The following is a 19,573-nucleotide window of genomic DNA, read 5'->3' as shown; positions in this document are numbered from 1 at the left end:
TCTCTTTCAAAGAGTAAACTGTATAATAAATGGTAAAACGTGTCTCCAAAAGGAAGAAATCTTCCTATTTATAGGGTCCTCGGGAATTTTGCCCCTGATTAGGTCATCAAGCCCTAATCATTGGTGGGCTGCGCAGCATTGCGGCTTTCTCGGGATTTGGGCCATGAAGGCCGCCTTTTTTCCCATTTCTTTGGGAGGACACGTGTCAAACAGGGATTGGTCCTATTTGGACTAACCCTAAGGTGACACGTGTCACACTCTGACTGGACCACGTGTCAGGGTAAAATTACCCCAAACACAAGTAATGTGTAACGGCTCAAAAAGGAAATTGTTGCGAGTAATCCGTAACGGAGGGAGTGCATATATTGTCTATAACATAAAGGTCGATAAAGAATATTATAATTATTTATTGCAATCCATAAGCCTATGATAGATAAATTGACGTATTTTGATTGTGTTTATCTTATACTCCAACACTAGTAAAACATGGCATGGAAATTCTTAGTCTATTCATAGTACAATATTTTATCTTTAATAAACCTTGGTTTCAAAAAATTTTAAACACCAACTATTTCATTCATTAAAGACTTAAGATTATGTTACTCTGACACGATATTTCATATGAAATTCACCATTCACATATGTTTTCAATGGTTAAACTTAAATATTTCCCATGTTATAGTTCAAACCTATGCAAGTATTGCTATTATCCGTAGCTACAACTATATCCTATACTCCTATACCCAATTATCCATGTCAAAATGTCGAGGATCTAACACCGAGCAAAATAAAATTATACCCATGTCAAAATGTGGAGGATCCAACACCGAGAACCCGACTAGGGTAGTGGTTCATCATGCCTTCTGATTCTACTATCAATGTGCTAGAAAACATGCAAATCCTGAACTTGAAATCACATTTGTTATGCATGTTAAGTTCTGTTGCTTAAAAAACTTCAAACATACCCAGTTTTCTGCGAATTCTTGTGTTCTCAAACGGTACTATGATGCTTCTCTTCTCTGCGGCGCCAAAATTAGTTATGGGCAATTTTTCCCATGTCCAATATGGCGGTTTCTTTTGGTAATTGTTAATCTTTAATCTTTATTTTTTATTTATATTCTCATGAACAATGTTTATTTTCTAGTAATGTATAATCTGTGTTGCTATTAATTGCAATATTGATGTTTTTATTATGATTTTCAATTTTGGTTTAGATTTAAGAAATATTGGAATTATTTGTGGGGTAATTGCATTTGGATTTTCAGTAGCATGAACTTTTGAAATTGTGGGTGAGAATAGGTTTTGAGGTATTCTTATTGGAGTAGTGAATCAATTGTTTCTAAATTTGGGGATTGGTAGTTTTTGTGTTAGGAAATGGGACTTTTCAGAGATCATATGATGTTGATAGATGTGTAATTGCCGGAGAAGTTTTGGTAGGGATACTTTCGTAGCGATACGAACAATTTGATTCTCGGTTGGGCTTATTTTCCCTTGAGGGAATCCCTTTTGAATGAAGAATTTTGAATTTTACCAAAAGAGTCACACGACGGGGAGCTTTCGTGAGGCTTTTGATTTTGGATTCCACAGTTTGTGATCAAATGGGCAATCTTTGTTAGATAGCTTTTCCGATATGAACATGAAGTTTTATGCATATCACATGGGAACTATAGATTGATCAATCAAGTCTATCATTTTTGGGAATTCAACAAAATTTAGGGAAAGGGTTGATGCTTAGAACTTAAATTGTTTTAAAAAAAAAACTTTGAATTTTTATCTTCATCGAAGCTGGCCATTTCCTCCTCGTTTGTGGAGTTTGTGGTGAAAGCGAGAATGACTTCAATAGTAATACTAAGTTCATGAAGGTGGAAACTTGGATGTAATGATGGATTAGTTTGTTGCCATTTTATTTGGAGATTTCCCAGTTTATGTAACTAGTTTGCGTGGGTAGCTATTGATGTAGGTTAAATTATCCAATAACTCTAGATAGAGATTTCATTAGACAGCATTTTGAGGTTATTCTAGCATTCAACACTGACTATGTTGGTGATTGCGAGTTTATTTCTTGTAGAGACCCTCGGTTATGAATTAGCTCAGATTAACTACCAATATGATTTTAGGGCCAAAAAGAAGAGATTAAGGACTGAGAGAGATTAAAGGAAGAGAAGAGATTAGGGGAAAACAAGTAAAGATATGACTGATGAGGTGTCGGATCACCAATTGCATCCCTGGCAATCTTTCGAGAGGAATGACAATCTCCCAAGACTACAGAATAATGACTCAACACAACATTCAACACAATTCCATATTTCAATCTATCTCCAATCTGCTCTATTTATAGAGCTGTCCCTCTCACTAACTAGCTTATTACCCAATCCACTGGATCATAATGCAACTACCTAAATTGGCCCTCCCTCCAATATCAATTCATAGGACTCTCTCAAAAGTCAAAAAAAAAAAAAAAATAAAAAAAAAAAATCTCATTTTGGGCGCGACAGCGTCTGCAAGATGTTTTGGACTCTTTTTAGTCAATCTTTCAATGGTGATAGCTTATCACTGGTGTTGTAATGCTGATTCTTAATCTTAGTTATTTTTATTAATCTCTCATACATTTTCTTCCTCATTGTCATTCATTTCCCATGTCCAACCTCTATGGAAGTTTAAACTTTTAAGGTGAAACCCTTAACCTGATTTTTTGTTTTTGTTTTTGTTTTTTACTTTTTTGTTTTTGTTTTTTATTTTTTTGTTTTTTGTTTTTTATTTATTTTTTTTTTTATTTTTTGTTTTGTTTTCTGTGGAGTGATGTACGTAACCCTACTAAGGGTCTGTTCTCATTTGTTGAAATTCAATTTAGTTTAGTTCAGCTCAGCTCAGTTCAGTTCAACTCCTAATTTCCTTCTCTTATAAAATATTCATTTCAGTCAGCTCAGCTCCAGTTCAGTCAATGAGAACAGGCCCTAAGTTTATTTCCTGAAGACTGTCCTAGATCGACAATTAACCTATTTTAACCTTCACTTTAAAAGTAAACTGAAATTGTTCTCTCCTTGGATGTTATAGGTTGCTCTCCTTAACTATGATGGAGGTTGTTAGGAGTAAGTCGGGATCATTAGTTTTCCTGCTACTATTGTGGATCTCCTACTGAGTAAACATGTAGCTTTTTCTGTGGGGGAAGTATTTTCTGTTGTAGATGTCTACTGCTTTCCCAGTTATTGTTTGGGTGTCTCTACTTGGAGTGTAACCCTTTAGTTTTCAAGGTTAGGCTCTAAATTGATAAATGCCTCTATTCTTGAGTGATTTATTGTTTTTTATTGGCATTTAGTGATACTGAACTACTGATAAATCAGTAATTGATGTATCGGGAGTGTCAGTAATTGATTATCGAGAGTGCACACTGGCTGATGCATCTGTTTCTCATGACTCTCTGAAAATATCGTTTAAGAAAAAGATTTAATGTTTGATTTGTGACATAAGCATTTGATGCTGCTGACATGTTAGTTTCCAACGTTTGTTTTCTCTGTTAATCTACTGCAGTTGTGTTATCAAATGGAATATTTTTCATTTTGGATGATGAAATCAGAAGGTGCTGCCTTTGGTACTACTATTATTTCACACAAATTAGATTGCTGATTCACAATATTTTTTACCTGAAGGAATTGATCTGGTATGTCACCCAGTTTTTAGAAGCCAGAACATTTTTGGCTGCTGATTTTTTTTTTTTTTCCTTTCTAATTTATATTATGGTGGTTGATTTGATATCATTGTAGGTGGATGAAATCAGGGGAAGGAGGAAGAGCAAGATCCCTATAATTTTAATTGGTATTTTTCATGTACTGCATATGTGTCTCTGATTTTGTTAATAATCTTTTTTTTTATTCCTTTGGCTGGGTAATAAATCATGCAGTGGATGCATGATGAATTAATCTAATTGTTTGCAGGATTAATCCAAAGAGGATTTTTTCTAGGAATGCTTGAAAGTCATATCAGTAAACATGATTGAAAATGAATTCAGAACAACGATATAGAGAATTGCTAGAATAATTGCTAATATTTGCAGAAAAGTGTGTTGAAATATCATTTTGGTTAGAAGGTTACTTAAGGGATTCAAATCACATTACAATAAGAATGACTTTAGCGATTGCAAGATAAGATACCAACCCTCACCAGTTCAACAAATGGCCAAGGGCCAGAGTTCTCAGGTTCTTGCATATAGTAATTTTTTATGATCTGAAACATGATCAATTGTTATCAGCTAAGGTGTTATTTGTAAGCCCACTTTTTCAGCTTAACAAACCATTATTGAATATTATTTATTGGTTTATAAATGGTTGATATTGGCAAATTTGATTGATGACTGACTCATTCATGTCATGTTATTCACGCTCCTTTTGAGCGATATTGCGATAAAGTAGTGCTTTGTGATGCATTAATGCTACCTTGGTCACATTTGCAACCACAATCTCAAAACCTAGGGCTGAGCTGGTGATTGTAAAAGTAGTATCACATATTTTCCCATAGGTTTCCGTTATTTCCACTTAAGGTTAAGTAGTAGTATCTGCTATTAGTGTAAACATAATCATGGAGCTAATTGCATACCATATAAAGCCATTGGCTGTCAATTTTGTCCTTACCTTTGCTTAGACAGCCCCTCCCCCTCTTTCACGCAGTTTTTATGTTATATTTGAAAAATCATGATTCTTTCCATAAATGCTTTGTCATTATTGGAACTTCCTTTACATTGAGGCTTTGATAAGTGGGTGAAATCTGTATTTGCATTCTGCTCATTCTTTTGTTGGTTCTCCCCCTTTGTTTTGTGTGTAATTTTTTTCCCTTCTGCAAATTTGATGGCTCCAAAAGGCGATACATGCAGTTTCTGTCACCAATTTACGAGTACACCTCGAAAAGGATGGCGTTTAAGGAATTTTACCTACACAAAGCTTTGTGGTTCTTGCTTGTAAGATTTAGTCTTGAATACTGGAATCTAACCTTATGAATTTTTGTAATTGTTTGTATTTCTTCAAGTTGTGAATTTTTTGTTTTTCTGCTAGATCGCTCAATTAAGGCTTTGAGATTGATTGCTAGATCGCTCAATTAGGTTTTATCTTTTTACAATTAGGTTAATCATCTGCATCTGAGATTTTATCCTTGTCATTTCTTTTCTCTCTTATCTCTGTTCTATTTGTTGATCTCCACATAACTCGTACTTTTAATATCCATATAGTGGTTTTGCTGGTTTTCATATGCAAGTTTCATCCATAGCACCTCATTTAGTTTAGTTTTATTTTATTTATTTATTTTTAATCTATTTATCTAGGAGGTCATGTTTTCTTGTATTGCATGTATCTTGTTTTGTTTATAGATAAAGGGTTTGCTGGAGATTTTTGCCAGGGATTGTTAAAATTTACTGGAGAGGTAAAAGAAATTCTGCAAGGAAGTGTAAGTGATATACGTGGAGAGTTTAGTTTTTTTGTTGAAGAAAAGAAGCAATGCAGGAAGCACTGCTCTCCATCTAGTAAATTTTAGTGCGAATTCCACTTAAATTGTAAAACTCAATTGCAATGAAGCTTTAATTAGGATTGATGATTGTATTTGTGAAGTAATGAAAGATGGCAGTTGCCTTTATTACGCTGTCACATATATGGTGATGACAGTGATGATGAAAATAATGGAATGTGCTCTCTAGAATGTTTATTGTCTTTTTCCAAGGGATTTGCCGCCACCAGGCTCAAAACCTTTGCTCATTGCTTCTATTGCATAATTAGGCCTTTATAGAAGGATAGTTCTGTAAAAATAAGACAGAAGGGAAGAGGGTGTTTGCACTGTCCATGTAATAAGGTGTCTAGACTATAATCTTCATTTAGGGGCTTCAATTGATCCAACAGGGGCTGGGGGATCAGTTTGTTCTAAAGGGTAGAAGATTTAATTGTCGAAGTAGATATTTTACTATCTTTTGAGTGAATTCTTTGGAAGGTAAATAGTAATATCTTGGTGTATCTTCATGTGGTATACTGGAGTAGTATGTTGAAACTCTGTTGTTTTAGGAACAAATAATTTTATGTAAATTTATCTCTGGACATTATTGATATCTTAGTACTTAGTACATACTCTAATTGTTTTAGTGTATGTCAATATGATGCATTTGCGCTTACAACCCGTCAACCCATTGACATGATTTGTCACATGTGAAGAAGAGTGCAATGGCTAATAGAATAATAGGTCCACTGTTTTTGCATGGGCATTATTATTCTAAAGCCTCTATATCTTTGTCATCCTCATTGTTTCCTACTTACTGCAGAGTTAACCATACATTTGAGACCTTAACTATGTATAAGTTTGGCTTTTGGGACCTAAATTCTCTTCTTTTTCTCAGGGTTTTTATTATTATTTTTTAATTTTTTTTTTTTTAGGTGTTGTTAAGGAAACTCTGAAGTTATTTTTTATTCATCATCCATTAGTTTTTATTAATTTTATTTTCTATTTCTTATTTCCTAAACTATCTCCTCTAAAATATTTACAGGAGAATTTTTTTTCTCTCTCTCCTTTCATATATATATATATATATATATATATATATATATATATATATATATATATTTCCAGATCGGATGGAATTATCTTGGGACTTAGGCAGAAAGAAGATACATTGGTGACCGTAATTGATTTTATTACTGAGTTTGAATTCAGGGTGGAGTTATGATAACAACTTAGCTTTGCAACTGTATATTTTTTTTACAACAAATTCTTCCTTTTCTTCTGGTATTTTAGACATATCAACAACAGAATTAGATCGACAAATATTTGATTTCATTGTTGGTTTTAGTTTGCTCCATATATTTGTGAAAGTTGGGGCTAAATATGGAAGGGTTTGTTGGTCAGTAGTAGTGATGGCGGCTTGGGGAGGTGGTGAGAGTGGTGGTAGAAATAAGTGGGTGATGAGACTGACGACACAATGATGTAGTGTAAAGGTGGTGGTTGGTTGGACTGTTGCCTGTTGGTACTTGGGTGAATGTGAAGTGGTGCAGGTGGTGATAATGACTAAAGACGGCAGTGAGGGAGGACAATAGAAGATGATAAATAGAGTTTTTAATGTCTAATTTCCAATTTTAGTTGAGATCTCCCCCTACTTTTTCATTGCATTTATTATTTTGGAAGTGAAAAAAATAAAAATAAAAATAGATTCATGCCCCTAGTAAATGGAAGTTGGACATGAGGTCTGAAACAATGTATTTTTTTTTTAGTTTAGGTCCCAAAAGCTAAAAATGTGATAGTTTAGGCCCCAACTCTAGTTTTAACTCCCAGGTCCAAGTTTTTCACCTGAAAGCACTGCATAAGCTTTTTGGGAGTTTTATTTTGTGCAGTGGACAGAAAAATGATTCTTGATGTTATCATTATTATGGGGGCAGGTTCCTTGTCTGAAACACACGATATATGGAAACTACATTTTGCTACATCTTTATGCCATAAATATAATTACAACGTAGGGGGAAGCACAAAAATTAAGGAAGGCCATGTGATGAGGCGAGAGATAGAGAGACTTATGAAATGAGAAGAGAGATAGAAGGAACCAAGCAACAAGTAAAGTAATGTTGCATTTAATTTAAAACTAGCTAAAAGGGGGAGTGTTGCAATAATAATGGATAGGAGGAAGTATGAACTATTTCATTCTTTAAAGGGAATATTTCATGTATAAATAAAGAACTTGCATGAAGATGCATGGGTAGGCATGATGGAGAACAAAGCAGGTCTAGCTGAATTGATTGATAGAGGTCTTATCTCATACTGACAACAGTGGCAAGCCCTACTTCCCCCTTTTACTTACTATTCTATTTCTTCTTAGACTGTAAAGCGGCCAGCACCTAGCCATGCTTAAAAACTAACGGACACTTTATCATTTCTATATAAAGAAAACAAAGTGGGTTAACAAAAGAGTGAAGCAAATGGAACCAAAGATAATGTTTACCCCAAGAATGGTACAGAAAAATATCCCCCAACCTAAATTATCCCGGTGCCTAATTAATTTTCTGTTCTTGCTGATACCTGAAGTTCAAATTTTCCCTCCATTCCAGATCTTAGGGTCTGAACTCTGGAGTAGATGCTTTTCATTGAGTCAACTAGCTTCAAACAACATGGCTCCTGCTGGCTCATTTGGTTTTTTGTTATTCAAAATTATTAGTTTTCCTTGTTGAACAGATTGTGATTGGATTTCAGCAGCATGTCAGCATTGCTGAGAGTTTTCTGCTCGTCCCTCTTCCCACTATCTTCTTGAAAAAGCTGGATGTCCAATAATTTAAAATTTTGATGTCTGTGGATTGTAAGTAGTAATATATGGCAGTGGGATTGACCTGATCGATATGAGGATATACACAATTGTTTCAGAATGTATCATGGGGCTGGAAGAGAACTTACAATAGTCAGACACATGTATGTATAGCTGTGGTTGTTGGTAGATTTGGTTATATTTCAAGTGACTAATTCTTCATAAATGATGAAGTGATAGCTGTATATGGTATTACAGAAATAAGAGAAGTGTAGGAGTTTTAAAATAGTTCATATGTTAATGGAATTAAATGATAATTATTGTTTGTACACCATTTTCTAAGCTAGAATAAAGGTTGTAGGTGTGTTATGTAGTGACAAGAGACTCATTTTTTAAATTTATTTATCAAGAATAGTGTCTAAATGCCTATGGCCCAGGGCCCACACAAGGGTGGTTTTCCATAAGTTTTTATTCTAACTGTCTGATCAATGATCATTACATCTTCTACCTGTCTAATTTCCTCGTAGTTTGTAATGTGTGACTTATGTACTTGGTAAAGACCTTAGGAGTATAACAGGATAGCAATGTTCATCTCACAAGCTTGAAAGGGTGCATAATGGCTACTTAATTATATGGTATCAAGTTTGCTATATTGGACAACTATCCATTATAACTTTGATTACTTTTCATATATGCTTTATTTGTCGTGATAACAATCATGATGTTGCAATGGCGTCATGTGAAGATGCTACGCGGCTTTTTGCAGCCATTATTGTGTGCACTGGCAAGTTTGGAAATTTGGCTTCAGGATTCAGCATTGTATTCTGAAGTTACAGAATATGTTTATGATATAATACTTGAAAGTATACTTTTTTGGATTTGATCTTTTTAGTTTGTGGAAATTAAAACTCAAAGGTTATACACATACTAAATTATGTGTTTAAAGTTTCCTACGAAGTATATGTGTAGTTCTACTATACCATTCACATAATGGCTGTGATAATATATCTAAATAACTAATGTGGTAAACTGGTAATATAATTTTCTATAATGGGTGCGGTGATGTGAATTTTTAACATGTGTTAAGTTGGCAATTCTTTACAAAACAAATTGTATTTGATGGAAGGAGGACCTTAAATTTTTAAATTTATTTCATAGTGATACCATGGACAATATTTTCTAATTTATACTCAGTAGAATGGTACACCTTTGGACAAATTCTGTTGAAATAGGCTGTGATTTATGTTTCAATGTACCGCTTGCCAAATAACATTTTCCTTAGAAAGAATCTTGGTTGACATCCTTTGACATTAGGGAAAGCGTCTGATAAATGTGTTTTGATGCTCAATCTTTGTTAGGATTTGGTATTTTTTAGATGTGGAAAAGAATGCCTTTAGTGTGGTATATGAGTTAGTCCACTAGAATATAGTCATCTTCAATAATGAGGATATGGAAAGATTTGCGACTCTAGTAAGTATGGTTTTTTCTATTAATATGTAGCAACATTGCTTTATATGGAAATCAAGTTGATTTTTCCATCTTTAGGAGTGAACTCAGAAGACCTTCTTGGAAGCCTCCTCTACCTGAATTTGTTAGGCTTAATTTTAGTAGTTCAAGGTATAATGATGGTTGATTGGCTCTGGATTTTATTTAAGGGATAGTCTGGGGAAGATACTATTGGGGGGGGGGGGGGGGTTCTAATTCCATTTCTAAGCTTTTTTCTAACCGAGGCTTTGGCTATACGAAAGGATATCAAAGTGCCAAAGCAGCCATTTTATTAGTGCTTCTAAGTTGGTCATCGTAAAAAAGTTTAATAGGTACTATTGTACAAGTGTGAGATACATTGTCCCTTGTGATACGGAAATGGATCCATAGTATTTTGAGAGCAACGAGGTTCTAGATTTCTGTTAGCACACAAAAGAAGATGCCAAGATCTTTGCTATCTGTTGTTATTCTTGTTAATCATCTGTGAGGCTGAATTTGGTCATTCCTATCTTAGGGGTTAGCCTAGGTTTTCTTTCCTGAAACACGATTTACCTAGGTGACAACTTGATGACATTTTTCTGTTTATTACTTTTGGATTAGTTGATTGATTCTTTTCCTTGATCACTCTTTTTTTTTTTGTATGCATCTTAGTTGTTGTAATTCTGACTCTTCTTTTGATAACATTGTTTTCTAGAAGCTACAAATCTTGAGGTTGGAAGTATTCTTCTTCTGTATACCATTTTTTAGCTATCTCATGTCTCAATTTATCACAATAAATGGCTATGCTTACTTGACCACTTCATTTCATGTCAAGTACCCTTGTTAAAAAACAATTTGGCATGAGTATGGATGTTTGACAGTTGAGGCTTGGCCTAAAACAGAGCTAAATATTTGTAGAATGTAAGAGTTTGACACTTAGAGAAAAAGTATTTCCTGCACTACTAGAAAGGTTTGATTAAAACAGGTCAAGGAAAAACGATGTCCCCAAGTCATTGAATTACTTGTATCATCTTCTTCAGAAAACATATAAAAAGGAAAAGTGACTTGTATCATGTTCTTCACAGAAAACTGCAAGGAATCAATATTTAGGGGAAGGGCACATTAGTCATAGTCTATTAGTAGTAACTTGGGGAATAAGCTAGAGGTTTGTTAGGGGTATTTTCTATAAATAGACCTCATTAGGAGGAACAATGATTATGTTGAATATTGTTGAGGTTATGTTATTGGGAGAGAGTGAGCCTCTCGAAAGCTCATATTAGGAGAGAATCCACCTCTCGAAAGTGGAATTATCCTTCTATTAGTGTAATTCACCTATTATCAATATAATCATCATTGTTCTTCCCTGATTTCTGCCATATTTAGAGCTGTAATCTGGTCAGAAACCATGCTAATTCCTAGCAAAAACATATAAAAAGGAAAATTGCTATCACTTCACCTTTGTAATATTAGTTTTACTGTGTAGACTATCCTTTTGGTTATCTTATGGCAGTTTAAGTGTGTTGAATACATAATTTATGGTTTTATGAACTGTTCTTCATTGCAGTTTTGCTTTTAGTGATGGAAGTTTTTGCCAAAAACATCATAGACATGAAGATGGATGGAGACAGTGTGATGTATGTGAAAGGGTAAGCTGGAAAGTTCTTGTTTTTTGCTTGTTTAAATTATGGTTAATGATCACGAGATTTGGTTTATTTGCTGGAGGAACTGCTAATGGGATCTTAGTATACAATATTTGTCGACAGAGAGTTCACTGTGGATGCATTATGTCACTCCATTTATTTGAAACAAATGACACTCATGGTGTAACCTGCAAGAAATGCCTTGATAAAAGGAGTCCTGTGGTATGATATGATTCCCATACTATTAGCCTTTTAATTGCTTCCTATTTTTGAGTCTCTTATATATACAATTCATTAGAATCTTTACATATATGATCTATATGGATGATATTTTTTGCGTGCTAATAAGATTTAAGATTCTTATATCCACTTATATTGGCATGGTTAGTTAATAAATTAAGCATTCAGTAGAGTGATAGGTTTACATGGTAACGGCAATTGTAAAGCTTTGACTCGATAGATGCACTCTGGAAGTATGTGGATTTGTAAGTTCTCATTAAATTTGTTTTCCTCAAAACTACATAGAAACCAAAGAAAACATCTTTCCATATGGTATTTTGACTTCCAAAATTGGAAAATGCTTCAGTTTGGAGTTTGAACCTCGCATAAAATACTAGAGAGGGGGAGATATTAGGGGAGGGGATTCCTCTTTGTGTTTTTGGTAACTTATGTGAAGAAACAAATGCTTAAGACCTGAAGGGTTTTCTAAATTGGCTAAGGGGTTAGGTAGTCTCTATCTTCCTTTTTTTTACAGTGTCATAAGAGTAGAGTAATTATACCCTCATCCGTCCCTCCTCACACAATCACTATTTTGTCCCATCTACAATCACCCCCTTCAAGCTAAATTTTCTGTATATTGTTAACATTTACCCCCTTAATTAATAATCCTCGATCCAAGCATGCTCGAGTTGACTTTAATTCATTTTCTTATTTTGCAAGTACTCCGTTGTTTTTAGATTGTAACTGGCCTATTTGAGTCGCAAGAAGAAAGGCCACCCAGTGGCGGACCTAGCGTTGGTCACGCTGGGTCACGTGGCCTAGCAAATTTGAGGTTTAAAACTAAATGAAAGAAAGAATATTATGAAAAGAAGTTTGTGGCTCAGTGGTAAATCTTTGGGTGGAATTTTTTTCCTTAGATTGGCAGGGTTCAGGGGATCAAATCCCACCACAAACCCTTTTTGTTTTGTTTTTTTTTTTTTTTTTTTTTTTTTTTTTTTTTTTTTCCTATTTTATATGCTAGCCTATTACGCATAATTGTACTATGTTTTGTTTTTCTTTTGTTTCATTTGATTTGTATTATTATTTGGGCCTAATTGTTTCTATTTTTCATGAAAATAAAAAAATATGTATATTTTAAAAAAAAACTTTCATACTTTTTGTTTGACTATTTTTTCCACTTGACAATTTACATACTAGCCTATTAATTTCTATAATTTTTCTTCTTCATTTCATTTTTATTATTGTATATATAATTTGTTTTCTTTACAGTATAATCAAAGCATACACAAGTACATATTATTACACAATCATTTTTTTTTTTTTTTTTTGTTGTACATTTATTTTATTATATACATCAATTAACTAATTTAAATTATCTTTTCATGACTCCGAAAGTCTGAACCCATTATGGGTATTTTTTGAATCCGCCAATGCTTTTATTAATATAATCCTAGCTATGTAGTCCATAATAGTAACCTATATTATAACAATTAATCTTATTGATATTTTAACTTAATTTTTAGAATGAAAATTAAAAATACATGTGATATAACAAGTTTCTTTAGTGCTAAAATTCATCCTCCATAAAATCAATCTCCGTGACAAAATCTTCCTTCACAAAATCAACTTTTTGGATCGATTGATGACGGTGACCTAGCACCCATAAAATCCTGGATCCGCCACTAAGGCCACCCTTTTTAAATTTTTATTTTTATTTATTTTTATTGTTGTTATTATTGTTGTTCTTGCTGCTGTTGTTTATACTTCACTCTTTCCTATAAGGACTCAACCAAAATAAATCTCACAATATTTTTATTTTAATTTCTCATACGAAGAAGGGAAACAGCTAATGCAATTATCTTGTTTAAGTAGCTCTGAACTTTCTTCTGCATTACAGTAACCTGACTAATGTGGTGTTACCATGAAATTTTTAACTTATGTGAAAACTTTGTTTTCATTTTTCTATATTAATTTAACTTCCTCCCTAATTTTTAGTTATTTGTGAAAGGACAGCATGGCTTATTTATAAACTTAGGGTAAGAGTAAGAGAGTCCAACTAAATTACTTGTTAAAATTAAATCAGTAGTCAATTTGAAGTGCTGGTTTGTGCCTTAGAAGAATATTGCAAAATGAAGCTAGGAAATTGGATTGATCTATCGGTGAACCACAATAAATGAACTTGCCGTGAGATCCTTGCTGTCACATTTGTATAAGTAATAAGTAAATAACTACAAATCTTCCAAAGTTGCTCCAAAAACATGAATTTTCCCGTCGATTTCCAGTTAGAAAATTTGCATATGCTTTTTTTTTTTTTTTTTTTTTAAAAAAATCTAAATTAGTTTGGGTTCTATCTCTTTTACACAGAGTTTTCTTCATCCAGGGCATGCGTGTTTTACTGTAGGACAATCATCCAGGTTTCTCTCTTGTTAAAATATCACATGGAAAATGAGTTGGATGGGATGATGGCAACTTAAATTCTGGGTGTCCGATTTTTTTTTCCCTCAATAATGATTCTAATTGTAAATATTCGAGATAAGAATATGATTGAGTAGGAAATATAATTTTGAAAGGAAGTAACCATAAGAAATGAAATCTGAATATGAAATAATGCTAAAAAGTATGGCTGTGGCTATTGAAATATTTACTTGCGTGAATAGGTATTGAGATTGACCTCCAAAGAACCAAATTAGAAATTGTGAGCTTATATTTCATTGAGTTAATCGCTTTTAAGCTCAAAAATAATAATAAGCATCAAGCTTTCTCTTTATAGAATTTGAATCACTGCTAAGTTTTGTCTTTTACCATTTTTATATCTAATGATTATGGGCCACTTAGATAAAATCACCGTCATTTCCTTTATCATACCAAGGTGTCGTTTGGTTGCTATGGGAATTTACTTCCCATAGAAATTTGTATTTCATGGGAATTAAATTCCTACATCAAATTCATGGGAATTGTATAAAGTTGTTTAGTTGACATGAAGGAAGTTGCAAATCATGGGAATTTTGACTTACCTAGGGGGGGTTGGGTAATTAACTTCCCATGTTTTGTGGGAAGTCACAATTCCCATGAATTTGCAATTCCCTCATTTACACTTTTTAATGTCAACCAAACAACTCACCCATTTATAAATTCCCATGATTTTTCACTCCCCTCATTTTCTTTGTGCAACCAAACAACCCCCAAGTAAGTCATGCTTGTTTTGGCATTAATTAGGATATATCTCAGTTCTTATAGCACTTCAAGTCTCTCTCTAATATCCTATATATGAAGATCTCATATCCTAGTGTGTGTGTGTGTGTGTGTGTTACAAGAATTTTGAAGCTTTCTTCCCTCCCCTGATAGTGTTATTATCTATATAATTTAGATGGATTTTGGAGCAAAATTTTGAAGCTTTCTTCCCACGATAGTCTTATTATATATATATAATTTAGTTGGATTTTGGTGCAAAATTTTAGGTATCAATTAGAGGCACTTCTTCTTCAACTTTGGACGAATCTTGGGCTGGTAATTTCTAATCTCTGTGTACTTCACAACCTAATGGTGTATTGTTGTGTGTGCATATGCTACATCAATGGTTCTGTTGTGATGCTTTTGTTGGACTCCATACTAACCCTAATCTTGCCCCTCTCTCTCTCTCTTTTTTTTTTTTTTTCAGGATTATATCTTTTGGCAACCAGTGCTATTGAGTACTCCCTTGCAGACCCTACTATCTCTGCCGAACCCACCAACGCTAGGGGTGTCCTTGATGACCCCACCACTGCTAGTGTCGTCTCTGCTAATCCCACCATTGGGGATGCCCCTGCTGATCCCACCATTGGGGATACCCCTGCTGATCCCACCATTGGGGATGCCCCTACTGATCCCACCATTGGGGATGCCCCTACTGTTCCCACCATTGGGGATGCCCCTGCTGATCCCACCATTGGGGATGCCACTGTCGGCAGTGAGGATGATCATAACCCCGCCACTATCATTGGGGAGGCCCCTGCTGACCTTGCCATGGAGGATGCCCATGCTAACTTCGCCACAAGGGATGCCTCTACTAACAGTTCCATCATCACGGATGCCGTCTTTGCTGACCCTGCCACCGGTGATGTCCCTGCCAACCTAGCCATCTTTGGGGATGTTGTTGACCCCTCCATTCCCGCCACCATCAGGGATGCCCTTGCTGACCCTGCCAACACCAAAAATGCCCCAGACCCCGTCATCATAGGAGATGTCCATGTTGCCCCCACCATCATCAGGGATGCCCCTGCCACCATCATTCGGTATGCCTTTGCTCTCCCTGACCCCACCATCACCGAGGATGCTCTTGTTGACCCCACCAACAGTAGGGATGTTCTTGCTAATCCCACTGTCATCGAAGATGCCCTTGCTGCTCCCGACATCATTGGAGATGCCATCATTAGGGATGCCCCTGCTGACCCCGTTATCATCAAGGATACCCTTGCTAGCCCTACCGCCACCGGTAATGTCCTTGCAGACCCTTCCATGGACGATGCCTCTGCCGATCCCAATCATCCTATTGTCAGGGATGCCATCAGGGATGTATCCGTGGATCCCTCCATCATCAAGGATACTTTTGCGAGCTTTGCAATCATTGGTGACTCCCCTGCACACCCCTCTATAGGCAATGCCTCCGGGAATGCCATTGTGGATGCCTCCTCCAGGAACCCCTCCATCATAGGGGATGCTTCTGCGGACCCTTCCAAAATCAGGTATGCCTCTAATAACCCCACCATTATCAGTGATGTGGACCCCGTCATCGTCGGTGATGCCTCTATAGATCCCACCAATGTCAGAGATGCAGACCCCGTCATCATTGGGTCCATTGGGAATGCCTTTACTGACCTCTCCACTAGGGATGACCCTAATTTCCCAGTCACTGAGGATGTAGACTATATCTCTTTGTAAACTTGTATGATGGTGGCAGCATGCCAGCATTAAATTAAGATGGCACACAAGCTTGTGTCAGCTATTGCCATTAGCCTTCTGCCCCATAATAGATTTTTTTTTTTTTTTAAAATTTTTTTTTTTTTATATATTTATATTTATAGTCCTGCAGCAAGCTTATGGCAATTGGTTAGAAAGAGTTTTTGCAATCTTTCTGCACCATGTTCATGGCACCTAAATACATTGTAACAAATTTGCAGTATCCTTAGGTTTATAATCTGCATTATCCCCTTGAATGAGTTGGATCTTTTTTTCATTGATCTTTCTGCTCTGTTGACTGAGTTTCTTTTCTGTATGTACTTGGATAACAACATTGTCTTATGGTGTGTGTTATGTTTGAAAGTAAGGATTAGGTTTTATTATTCCTGCACACCTTAGCTGTATCTAAGTTATTTCCTGATTTTATTTATAATTTAGCATTTCTGTAATGTGATAAAGTCTCAAATCATAATTTCTAAAAATTTGTGCATTTTCTTGAACTCTTGGTTGCACTTCTGTCTCTTCATTTGGGCTAAATTTCTTAAACATGATCTAAAAATTTGTATACCGTGGAGTATTCATGCAGGTTTTATTATTTCAGCAGGTTCTTTGATTTTGTATTTTTGACTCCTCATATGGTAGCTTGAGATCTTTGCCATAGTGATACCATGTTTAAAATGTGTTACCTCAAGTTGCCAAGTTTGGCACTTATCTCACGCGGTTTTCTTCAATCAAGATGAAGTCAGTAACCAAAAAAGGAATCCTTTCATAAGGCAATTATAAATCGATCTGACTTTCATGAAATCATGCATCTGAATTTAGATTTACAGTCCACATTTCCTTGGGTCTATGTCTGATTAGTTGAAAGGTTGGTTTCAGAAACTCGTTTAGCGTGGTTGTGAAATGAAACTTATTGATGTTCTGTTGCGGAGTTTAATTTTTGTAAAATTACCATGAATCTGCTCTATAAGACACTAACACATTTTTGCTGTCATTTTTTTCAGTGCTGTATCTGCTGAAGGGCCTGAAGCTCCTGAACCCGGGACTGATTAGTGAGCGTAGAAGCCCTTGGTGCATCCTCAGGCATATGCTTCTTTGTGCCGATTGTTGCGTCAATTCTTAATTATGAATAGCATAATTTAAAAAAAAACCTCTATTAGGTGAAATAACTTGTGCTACTTTGCTGGTTTGTTTTCCTGTTTTGATACACTGTTCTGTTTCATTACTCATTAATATGAGATGAGAGTGAGGGATAGCTCAAGTGGTTAGAGCTTTCCTCCCGGTTTCAGGAGATCCTGGGATCGATTCTCACCCCGCCCTTGTGGCTCTCTAAGCACCAAAAAAAACTCATTAATATGAGATTGGTAACACCTAAAAATTTATTTTGGAACTACAATTTCGTGTACTTTTTTTTTTCTCTGTCTGATGCCTCTTTTGCTTCTTATTAGACTTCCCTGCGACCCTGCCTTAGCTCTTCCAATTTCCAATGGTATATTTTGCTTTCGGAAGTGGATGCGACATAATTTGTGTACTTTGTGTAGTACTTGCATATGTGAGAAGTACACATTCTTCATTGCTACAAATTGACAACGGCACGAACTTAGGATCGTGTTCAAATCTACCAACACAATGGTTAATAAGAACTTTCTGTCTATTATTATTATAATTTTCTAAAACTTGAAACTAGCAAAAAAATCTACCTTAGATGCAATGTCTTTTTATTTTATTATTATTTTATTTTTTTTTATTTTATTATTTTTTTTTTCTAATTGTGGAGAATTTCCAATTATGCCATGATTTGCAGAAGTGGAAGCGGGAAATTTTTAATAAATTATACTCCGTAATGATAAAATTCAATTTTAGTTAGTAAGGAATCATATTTATTCAAATTTCTCAAACTAAAAACCACTAATGTATGAAGTACCAAGAATGTAAAGGCTACATATACACTAGGTGTATGTGGGCCATATATACACTTGGAGCGTGTCAACCTATGATAGGTGGTTAATTTGGGGCCCAAAATAAAAATTTCAGATTCTTTTTTCAAATTAAATGAAAATTTTAGTTTGAATTTCAAATTCTATTTCTATTTTCAAGATATAATTAATGGTTTCAAATTCTCAACTACCCCCTTCTCTCTCATCTCATTTTTTTCTGTAATTTTTTTTGCTTCCATTTTTGTTCTCACTTCTCTCTCTTCTGTTCATCATGTTCTACTTAGGTTTTTATTTATTTATTTATTTATTTTTTAACAGAATATTTATGTAATTGCTTAACGAAATCTATTTTCAAGTTTGCTTCAATAAAATAAATAGAATTTAGAAATGCTTAAACAAACTAATCTATTTTACAGATTTCTTTATGTTCTTGTTTAACATGTAAATTATTTATTATATACTTTCTCCATCTTTTGCTTAAAAATTTGTTTCTTTTTACAAAGATTCTGTTGAATATGCAATGTTTTGACAAAAAAATTGTTTTATAAAATTTTCTTTTGTTTAGATTTGTACGAATCTTATGTTCGAAACTAAAAAAATAAAAATAATTTAATTTTTTCAGATTGTCTTAAATTTTTGCTTTCATGTTGTTGATTTCTAATAATTTTTTTTTTTTTGATGTTTTGTTTTTCATTAAGCAATTTGTTTTTAGACAAATAGAAAAATATTGTCATCCTAACAATGTAAATTAAAATCGATTATAATTTTTCAATAATGTTGTATTATGAAATTGAATTATCGTTAATTCCGATGCTCTTCATTTTTCCCAGATTATAAAACATGAAAGTTTTATATTTCTTCAAAATTAGATTATTGAATACTTGATTCTGCACAAAGACAACACATGAAGCTCCTTGATTTATCATAATAATAGATTAGTAAGAAATTAAATCCATGAAACGTTTAAGTCCATTATTATATGATAATTAAAATTGAAATTAAAACATAAACTGGGCAATAAATTTCAAGTATATTATTAACGAAACGATTGTAAATTTGTATTTTTTTAGTAACAATATTTATTTGAATAGTATTCGAAGTTATATTATAGTTTGCAAATAAGAGTG

The 19,573-nt window shown here is 34.3% G+C and overlaps 1 protein-coding gene across 2 annotated transcripts; it reads left to right on the top strand.

The window, feature by feature from the left end:
- The first annotated feature begins 734 nt into the window (after nt 1-734).
- On the top strand, nt 735-18,266 carry LOC145627256 (uncharacterized). Of its 2 annotated transcripts, none has more exons than XM_081679647.1 (8): nt 735-1,080; nt 3,529-3,658; nt 3,762-3,813; nt 11,280-11,361; nt 11,479-11,577; nt 15,033-15,081; nt 15,233-16,295; nt 17,514-18,266. In XM_081679647.1, exons 5-8 carry the CDS (start codon nt 11,500-11,502, stop codon nt 17,560-17,562), a joined length of 1,239 nt encoding a protein of 412 aa, XP_081535773.1. In that variant the 5' UTR covers nt 735-1,080; nt 3,529-3,658; nt 3,762-3,813; nt 11,280-11,361; nt 11,479-11,499; the 3' UTR covers nt 17,563-18,266. The 2 variants fall into 2 exon arrangements, with proteins under 2 accessions (XP_081535773.1, XP_081535774.1); XM_081679648.1 differs by having other exon boundaries at nt 11,459-11,577.
- The last annotated feature ends 1,307 nt before the right edge of the window (nt 18,267-19,573 follow it).

The sequence above is a fragment of the Chenopodium album genome, chromosome 4, assembly GCF_948465745.1.
Source record: "Chenopodium album chromosome 4, dcCheAlbu1.1, whole genome shotgun sequence".
In the NCBI taxonomy this organism is placed as follows: Eukaryota; Viridiplantae; Streptophyta; class Magnoliopsida; order Caryophyllales; family Amaranthaceae; genus Chenopodium; species Chenopodium album.
This window is presented reverse-complemented; position numbering and strand designations above follow the sequence as displayed.

What these genes read in the sequence shown, in the direction of transcription:
- LOC145627256 (XM_081679647.1), top strand. Translation starts at nt 11,500, where the DNA reads ATGTCACTCCATTTATTTGAAACAAATGACACTCATGGTGTAACCTGC. An exon ending in TTGATAAAAGGAGTCCTGTG is followed by an intron (nt 11,578 to 15,032) that starts GTATGATATGAT and finishes GCAAAATTTTAG; the next exon opens with GTATCAATTAGAGGCACTTC. An exon ending in GCGGACCCTTCCAAAATCAG is followed by an intron (nt 16,296 to 17,513) that starts GTATGCCTCTAA and finishes CATTTTTTTCAG; the next exon opens with TGCTGTATCTGCTGAAGGGC.